This window comes from Montipora foliosa, chromosome 3 (assembly GCF_036669935.1).
Source record: "Montipora foliosa isolate CH-2021 chromosome 3, ASM3666993v2, whole genome shotgun sequence".
Classification (NCBI taxonomy): Eukaryota; Metazoa; Cnidaria; class Anthozoa; order Scleractinia; family Acroporidae; genus Montipora; species Montipora foliosa.
Window position 1 is genome coordinate 54,621,013 of NC_090871.1, and position 10,000 is coordinate 54,631,012.

A 10,000-nucleotide genomic window follows, 5' to 3' on the forward strand; every position below is an offset into this window, starting at 1 on the left:
TCTTAAATTATCCAGATAAGTGTGAGGATTACTTCTCTCTTTCGTCTTTAACCCGTATTTCAAATATGCATTCATTTCAGATACGATAAAGATACTTGGAGACTAAGGGGTAGATAGTGGGGTAAGGGCTCAGTCTGTGACTCCCAGCAATAATCAGCACGTAAATTCTCCTCATAATCTCAATAAAATCTCTGTCAAACAGGTATTTACAAAGAAGAGAATTATCAGCTTAAGAGATGTGATTTAACACCAAATTCTCATGACTACTCAACAAAGAAAGCTATGATACTAGTTAGGAGAATGAACGTTTCGATCTTGGGAATAAAAGGGTTAACAAAGGAAATAAAAGAAGACAAGAAAACGTTTTCCTTTTCGTCTTTGAGAAAGTCTCCTTACCCTAACAACCTGATCGTGGAGATGAACGTTTTGGTTTCTTACGGTAAATGACAGTATGAGCCTTGAACTCGGGTTGAAAGATGTTTCTATGGTAATCCTCAGGTAAGAGCATATCAGGACCCTCTTAAACTCGCTGCTCCCGATAAGTAGAATAAACCTATCAAACTCTCTTGTTAAAATGATTTAATTCGTAAACAAAACACTATAATTACACAAAGCAAAGTAATGAAGAAACTTCATTGATAAGACCTTTGTAAAATTGCATTAAAAGGATACCACAAAGATTGTTTGTTTCGCCTTGAAAACGCAGGAATGTATAGATATCGCTAACGCAGAATAAAAACACCATTTAAGCGAACACCTTGATAAATTACTTTATAAGGATGTTGTCAGATTTGTTGAACCTGAATGTGAAAAGCTGCAGCAATCTTCGCAGCTTAATAGACCTAACAACATTAATGTACATATTAGTGCATCAATTAAAGCACTGAATAGGCCTTTTTCGATATATTAAAATTAAGCTTGAAAGAGAGATTTAGAGGATAAAGACAAAGGAAAGTGAATGATAATTATGTAAATATTTTTCACATTCATTCCATACTGTTCTCACTGCCTCAATATCAAGCTGAATATTTGATATTTGGAAAATGGCCTATTGAAACTAGCATTTGCCTTAAATAGTTGCCACTAAAATTCATTTGTTATTAACAAGTAAATAAATTTATTTTACAAGAATCTTGTCAGATTACTGAACCTGAATGTGAAAAGCCGCAGCATTCTTTGACATCATTACAGTAACGTCTAAACAGCATTCACGTACAGACACATTCTTAGACTATGTTTACACTAGGGGAAAAGTTTACATTCAAATCTCTCGGGGTTTATAATGCATTTACATGTTAATGTAGCATTCACATTTAAATAATATAAAAATACTTGGAACAAAACGTTTTATTCTGAAAGGATCTCAATTGGGCTAAACAATGAGTTTGCCAATTTGGTCTATTTCAAAAAAGAGACAAAAATGTGGTGCAACGAAACTGGCGCTTTTAGCATTTGACCGGCTTGAGTTCTATGTGAAATTGAAGTAGATTAAAAAAGGCAACTGACGGAAGTCATAAAAAGTCATCGCATTGCGCGCCTGCTGTCTATCATCTATGCGGACATCTTGAGTAGCACATCTTCCTTTCTATTTTATGTAAAATGTCTTAAAGCCGTACTATGACCAAAAAATCAATTCTTCTTTTTCTTTGGATTTCAAAACTACGTTAACACTAAGTGACCCAAGTTTTAAGCTTTGATTTCAAACTTTTAACTGACATTTTCCTATTAAATGGTTCTGCCATTACTAACTTTAAATTCTTGAGAGAGCTGGATCGAAGAGAAAATAACGTCAAAGACTCACAAGTGACAGTGCGTGTGTACGTGGCTGACTTGATATGCAGCAGGGGAGTTTCGTGCTTTCAGACTTTAAACTCGTGTTTTGCATATATGATAAACTGCATTTACGCGCTGAAACGTTTAACTAGTCAGTAAATGAAGTCGCTTACCTCTAGATCCAACCCTCTAATGTCCAATCGGTCAGTTTTGAACGTAAGTAATGGCGGACCACAAAAAATCCAAACATTTGGCCAGTCAAGTGTTCAGCAAACAAACTTTCAAAATCCGAAGGAAAAAAGACTCGACTGTGTTTTTTTATCAGAGTAACACTTTAACTGAAACATATCTTAAGGGACAAAATGGGTGTATTTCTATGTATGTAAGCCCTTCATTTCTCGTGACGCACTAGCAAGAAAGTGACTTTTAACCTTTCAATGCATGCTAAACCAACGAACAAGGGGTGAGGAGGTGAAGTGAGATAATCGTCAAATTCAACAACAACACCGTGAACTCTAAAAGATAATATGGACCTTGAGCTGACGACAACGCCTACAAGAACGCCATAAATTTGCATATTTAGCGAGCAAACACAATAGCTTTGCAAGCCCTGCACGTGCGCTTTACATCTTGATACATTTCTTTGCCGTTCTCGTCTTGACTACGACGTGAAATGTTCAAATTTGAGGTCATGTAGAGAACGAGAGCACATGACTATGAATTTTCAATTTTCTCTCTGAACATCCACACTGTTCTCATCAACTTTATTCTTGGATTATGTATTCACACTTTCCAAGCCGAACGACTTGGAGTAATCGCAAAATCATTACAGTAACGAGAAATAATAGGGAATTTAAGAAACGCTGACGGCTACGACTACGACATCGCCACAAAACAGTAATATTATTGGTTAAAAGAGCATAAATAATCGTGCTGCACGTGCAGCACGGATTTTAGCAAGTATCTTAGCGGTCCTCTGCATAACGACGACGCGAAATCACCAAATTTGAGGTTTTGACGACAACTTAAGCATTCAACAGAGAATCCTTAATTCTCTATTTTAACACTGAAACCGCTCGTACCAATTCATTTTTAGGATACTTCGCCCACATTGTAGGATAATCGCGAAAGACTTATGATAGAGCCATGTTATATTTTGAAGTCACGTTTTCCGTCGTAGATCTTAAATTCCATAATATTTTTAGACAACAACCTTCTCGTAGCCGTTGTCGTCGTCCTTGCTTAAGGTCCCTAATATTGTGAGTCATGATCCTGTTGGCGTCGATGTAAACACTGAAACCCTTTAGAATGAAGATCACGCGGAGCACAGAGGTTTGATGCGAGAGTCTAAACTAAGGCGAGGAGAACCAATGGAGTTGGCATACAAATACAAAGTAGTAAGGGAGGTGTTTACTGCGAGGGCCTGGGAAAGTAAAGTAGCACCCTCAGCACCAATGGAGTTGAGAGACAAATGCAAAGTAGTAAGGGAGGTGTTTACTGCGAGGGCCTGGGAAAGTGAAGCAGCACCCTCAGCAGAAATGGAGTTTCCAGACAAATGCAAAGTAGTAAGAGAGGTGTTTACCTCGAGGGCCTGGGAAAGTGAAGCAGCACCCTCATCACCAATGGAGTTGTGAGACAAATACAAAGTAGTAAGGGAGGTGTTTACTGCGAGGGCCTGGGAAAGTGAAGTAGCACCCTCAGCACCAATGGAGTTGTGAGACAAATACAAAGTAGTAAGGGAGGTGTTTACTGCGAGGGCCTGGGAAAGTGAAGCAGTACCCTCATCACCAATGGAGTTGTGAGACAAATTCAAAGTAGTAAGGGAGGTGTTTACTGCAAGGGCCTGGGAAAGTGAAGTAGCACCCTCAGCACCAATGGAGTTGTGAGACAAATCCAAAGTAGTAAGGGAGGTGTTTACTTCGAGGGCTTGGGAAAGTGAAGTAGCACCCGCATTACTAATGCAGTTGTGAGACAAATACAAAGTAGTAAGGGAGGTGTTTACTGCGAGGGCCTGGGAAAGTGATGTAGCACCCTCAGCACCAATGAAGTTGAGAGACAAATACAAAGTAGTAAGGGAGGTGTTTCCTGCGAGGGCCTGGGAAAGTGAAGTAGCTCCGTCATCACCAATGGAGTTGCCAGACAAATCCAAAGTAGTAAGGGAGGTGTTTACTGTGAGAACCTGGGAAAGGGCATGAATGCGACGAGTATGAAATGTGAAGTCCATTATAATTTCAGTCAAATCAAGACTCTTACCAAAGGCATAAACTAACTTAATATGTAGGTTCTCCGAGCAAGTTTTGCATTCCTCTATGACGTCCAAAGCCAACCGTAGGTACAAGTTCGGGTCAGCCGGAGATCTGGGGTCTGCCATACTTGCAAGTGAGGCAACATTATTTACAATCGACACTGCCGTTTCCTCGGATTGTGAGGCTATGATTCCACTCATCAAAATGAAAACTTGATTTAATTGACCAAAGAATCTTTCGTCGGTCAGAATTGATTTCTTTTCAATTGCTCCATCAAGGATGGAAAACGCAAGATACAGGGCCGAAAAGAACTCTTGAAAACTCTTGTGAAAGAAGCTATAACGGACACAAGGAGTTCTCTTGCTACAGCCAGCCTGGATCGAGAGAAAGCCAAATTTAATGAACAGACTTTCCTTGAAATTCCCTTCGGCGTCTTCGAAATGCAGCTCTCCTTTACAAAGAGATTCCAGCGCCATTCTCCCTAAGGTCATCAGTTCCTCCTTGTAAACTGAAAGAAGGTCTTTACCACTACTTGGTAAAAGGTACTTCGTTTCGTATCGTCTCAAAACGAAGAGAACAATCTCTAAGAACAGCTGTGTTCTGTTGTTAGGTAGACCGCCGCCAAAATCTTCGAAAAGCACACAGAGGAGAAGTGTATTTAAAGGGTTTTTTGTTAGTTCTTCTAAATTCCCTTCACTACGCTGATGCCACAGTACTTTTATCAGCTTCTCTGCCATTTGAACTGTGTGTCGAAAATACTTTCTTATAAAACACTTGGCATCACTGCTCGTAAATCCCACAATCTCCAAGAGTGTGTCCGAGTAACGTCTTACTTTATTTCCTGCTTCATGACGAGAAGTAAGAACAATGTGACAACCAGGGAGTAGCTTTCTTTGAATAAGACTAAGATAGACATCCAGTTTTTGAGGGTCTGCCTCGTCTAACCCATCGAGCACTACCAGAACTTTAGATGGGTTTTCTTGCACAAACCGGAAAAGCATTTCTTTGAATCCTGGGTCAGTTTCTTCCGGCAAAATTTGACTGTCAATAGCCTCCCAGATACTTGATTCAATTTCACGACAACTGAGGAGAAGGAACACCTCTACTCTTGGGAAAGACTCGTCCCATTCGCGGTCTTCTTTAGTTGCCCAATCATATGCCAGCTTTTGACAGTAGGTCGTCTTTCCTATGCCGGGTTCGCCCTCAATAAGGACAATCCGTGGATGCTGGCAATCTTCGTGTGATGTAAAAATACCCGTCATGTTGGTGATTTCTTTCGTCAGCGTTCCGCGTGTCTTTTCTTTTGCGACTATCCTAAGTCTGGTGAAAATGTCTTCTAATTGGAAGCTGAACCCTTCACACCAAGGAACTGGCAATACCACCCCTTCACGCTTTTCGTAAATTTGTCTTATCCATTCTATGATATGACTTTGACATGAAGAACTAGCTGCAAAACAAACAAACACCAAGAAAATAGTATCATTTTAGTGGTTGATTGACTCATAGTTATTCGCTTCTTCTAGTCTTTGTAGCTTTTTTTTTCATCACCAAGAGACGTTTTCCAATATTAAAGCGCAAATCGATCCTTTGCCTCTGGTATACTATTCTTGGCTTACCGATTTCCTAGCTGATCCGAGTCTTCAGATTAACTAAGTTCATTGTTCACACGGATAAAGTGAGCGAGACAACTTTCATAAAGAAATTACAAGAATGTAATGAGGCAAATATATTTGTTGAAAAGCTGGCGAGTCAGCGTTCGAGTGACAAATGACTGTCATGTGCTAAATTTGATCTTGTGACAAAATTTTGAGGTTCCACTGGTTTGCAAGCCCAAAGATAATTTACATTTTGATAATTAGAGTTAACAAGTTGTTTTCCTTTTTCTGGTCGCGTTGTTTTCTAAAAGAAATGGAAAACATGTACTCCGTGTTTCTATCGAGTTATAGAAACACTCGTGAAAGTTTAGGAGAACTCGAGAAAGCTGTGGAAACACTCGCCTGCGGTTCGTGTTCCCACAGCATTTCTCGTTCTCCCAAACTTTCACTCTTGTTTCTATAACTCGATAGAAACACGGCACATGTTTTCTATTTCTTAAAATAAAGTCACATATAGTGTCTGTTCGCGTGACGTCACAAAAATTCCGAAAACGAGGCGCCGCCATCTTGGAGGAGTAATGTTCTATTTGTAATGGCGGCAACTGAAGCGTGTCCTTCTGAGAGCGAGACAAATTTCAAGTTTATTCTGTCTGTCTATGGCGAGTCATTACAGGGCAACATAAGGAGAAGATATGTGGAGAAAATAGCGGCCATTGGTATCGACCCTTTCTTTATTCCGCAAGAAAACTGTACTCCGGAATGTCTTCCTCCAGTCGAGTCGTGCGATCTTCTGTCATATCTAGTGCTCGATACGAGTTTTTATACAAAGGAGCAGTTTAAAAATTTCAGAAGTCTCCTTGCGTACAACCATATGGTTTCCGGCTTTATTACAAGTGTTCTTGGACAAACATTGCGAGATAAGTACGTGGTTCTTGCAAAAGTGAGACATTCCCAACGAAAGAATGATCCGCAAGTGCCATTGTGGATAATATCAACCAAAGAAGGAAGTGTTCTTTCAGCTCACTGAACCCTTGACTATTCAATTTGATATCCCGAAGATGCGTCCTCACCTTTCAAGATGTTTGAAGTCCAGTCGAATGGAACTTTTTCCAACCGTTGATCTTTAATAATGGACATTTTCCCAAGTATTAACCTTTTAAGCCCTAATAGCGAGTAGCAAATAAGTTCTCCTGACCTTTCATTATCACTGCCTAATGAAACATACAGGTCAGGAGAATGAATAAAAGGACCATCTAAGATAAAATTAATGTGTCAATGTTTAACTGAACAGTACCATAAGAAATGCGCTGTATTGCAGAACTTGATATGGGGCTGAAAAGGTTACATTCTTCATTGCACACAGTTATATAAAATTATGTAAACACCCTTGTTGTTATGATACACTGTAAGTGACCATTGCCTCATCTTGTACTTGTTTATTGGGAAAAATCCCACAGATGAGGGACAGTGATTTCCAGGTAGTACCCGCAAAGATTAAATCCCAGTAGAGAACTAATCTTAAGGTAGAATGAAAGGACCCAGTTATCTTGAGAGGCATTTTTTCATTCTGTTCGAAAGGGCAGTGTGGAATAAGGCCCCAATTACAAATGACTCCTGATATTAATACATGTATTAAATTCTCCCTTTAATTATTGAGCATAAACAAGACAAATTGGAAGGAGAATCTAGCAGTTCATCAGGAGGCACTTGAGGCTTCATTCCAAAGAGCCAGAAATATTGTATTTATTTTACTGCCTCTCCAACCCAGTGTTAGATATTAAAGGAGGATCACACCATTCATTCAACAATATTTTTATATTTGATCAATTTTATTACCCTTGTCCATGGATAAAAATATTATTTATTACTAAGGCTCGCCATATTTTCTACAGCATCAGAAAATGTGATTGAAACAGTGTTAAGTATCTGTGTGGGAGGCTCATATGAACCTTGCAATATATATATTTGTATGAAAGAAAGCTACATTATTAAAATAATACAATAAAAAACTATTTACAAAGGAAAGCTAACATATAAAAAAACCAAATACATGGTCAAAACGTCTCTGTAGCAGACACCAACTTGTTGGTCAAAATATCAAGACAAAAATATAAAAATATATATATAAAATATCAAGACAAAACAACTTTAGCTAGCAAAAACATAGTTTTGGTTTTCAAAGCTGACACTCTTCGTTACTAGTGGGCTATAACATATAGCCTAGTAGTAGCTCAACCAATCAGAATGCAGCATAGATAATCGACCACTAGCTGGATTTTACTAAATTGAAATACACTGTCAAACTCTTTCAACTAAGCACTAGAACCCAAATAAGTGCTGCACTGGGTACTAGATTGTCAATCCCACAAGCACTGCCCTTAGAAACCAAAAAAAAATTTCTGTTTTACTGAGCTTTAGTTCAATTGCTATTAATTAATATCACTTTATTAATTCCTGGGCCAACTGCATAAGTTTTTTTTGAAATTGTTCCCGACTTGGCCAGGAAATTAAAGGAGATAAACGAACATCCATGACAGTTAACCAGGTGACAATAAAGCGAGAAACAACAGTTCTAGAAACATCAAAACGATAAGCAAGATCTTGGTGTGGAACGGCCAGCCGTAGTTTTATTAACACCAGAACAAACTCCTGAAATTTACTCAATGACAGGGAGCGTCTGTTGACATGTTGAGATACAAAGGAGAACGTTTTCATTAAAACTTCCCTCGAGGGTAACCCAGTGTAAAAGCGAACTTTACCGTCATCTCCGTCAAAAAATTCCTGTTCAAATGCGGTGGATTTTTCTGGCATCCAAGGTTTAGGCGTTCGAAACATGTAATCACACTGCTCGGTTTGCGTTGACCGTGATTGCGTGAGTTCGCTTGGCTCGGTTTGCGTGGCCATGTTGTTCCCGTCTTCCTCCTCCTCTGGAACCTCTACCAAATCTTCATCTTAAGCCGCGAAAGAAATATCCCTGATTCTATCGCCATGGGCTTCTGATTCATCTTTCCTGGACATTTTTTCTTTAACAGCCTGATCCTGTTCTTCACGCTCCCTCTCGCGTTTACGTCTTTCTCTTATTCTCTGGGCTCTTTCTTGTTGTTTCTCTTGTCGGTCTGAACTTGCTGTGGCCCAAATGCAAGCTAGGCACCCAGTCTAGATTGAATTTATCCCAGAGGGAAGCTGCTTTTCCAGAGTGAAAATGAATTCCACAAACACGGTCGCTCTCAAGCTTGCTTTCGGTCAAGTCATCACGACTTATGGCCGCTAACCATCTAGTTCGCCGTTCATTCGACAAAATTTCCGTCTGCTCGCCTTGACTAGTAATAACTTTAGGCACCCTACAAAAACTAAGGTCTGGACGTCTCTTTTTATCGTTGGAGCATCCAACGATTAGACAAAACGAAGGCATCGCTACAAGACGCGAGGAGTCGCGTGACAGATTTCACCCCTCCAATATGGCGGAACTAACTTTTCACCACGTCATAGTCATGTGACCGCACAGACACTATAACGTTGCTATAACTTCGTGAAAATAATTAACAATTATTCGCCGAAGGCGAAGTGATTATCGGTGAATATTCACCGAGACAAAGTCGAGGTGAATATTTACCGATAATCACTGAGCCTGAGGCGAATAATTGTTTTAGTATAAATACACAGGTGATTATTTCAAAAAAGAGGGAAAAAAACATTTCAACGCGAAATCATCTTCACTTACAGTGGCAAAACGACTACTGGCAGCCATTTTGTCCGTCGAGGTGATTATCGGCTGATAATCCGAGATAGCGAGCCAATGAGAGCGCGCGGTTTTGTATAATCACCTGTGTATTTATACTAACAGTTATTAACAGAAACTTCAAGCTACACACTCGATTCGGGACTGACCCACGCTCGAAGCGAAATAAAACCACTGAAAGCATGACAGCCGCCCCAATTCCTCCGCAGAATCATAGTACAGGGTTAAGCGCTCCCTTTCAGTTAAATTCCAAGCCATATTCATCAACACAGCGCACGCTACAAGGTTCTGAATCGAAGAAAGCAAGCCGTCCTCTTTTTTAGGAGAGGATAACCAAAAAGTGATAACTCGCTTAAAACGCTTCGGATTGAGCTGAGAAGCGAGATGACAATAGAAAAGACAATAAGACATTGAGGTGAGTCCTTTTTATTGCAAAAATATCAAAATTTAGGCTGAAATGTCGATTACCGTTTTTCCCCATACAAACTTTCAAAAATTCAAACCGTTGTAACACAACACCTCCATATGCCGCATGGCGAGAGTCACGTTTCGCGTAATCAAATTCGGTCGTTATGTAATAGTAGATCTCGGCGGCAAACATGTCACGTTTCACAACCTGAACGTTCACATAAAGATTATGAGAATAA

At 39.6% G+C, this 10,000-nt stretch overlaps 2 protein-coding genes across 6 annotated transcripts in view; both read right to left on the reverse strand.

Annotated features, from left to right (window-relative positions):
- Positions 1 to 10,000, reverse strand: part of LOC137997682 (protein NLRC3-like) — a 173,339-nt gene that overhangs the window by 69,196 nt on the left and 94,143 nt on the right. The window lies entirely within an intron of this gene.
- The window catches only part of LOC137997674 (uncharacterized), a 45,031-nt gene continuing 36,030 nt past the window's right edge, over positions 1,000 to 10,000 (reverse strand). For all 4 annotated transcript variants that reach the window (XM_068843806.1, XM_068843807.1, XM_068843805.1 and 1 more), the window contains one exon: positions 1,000 to 5,466. In XM_068843806.1, the coding sequence (XP_068699907.1) occupies positions 3,089 to 5,466 (2,378 nt within the window). In that variant the 3' untranslated portion in view covers positions 1,000 to 3,088. The remainder of the gene's footprint in view (positions 5,467 to 10,000) is intronic.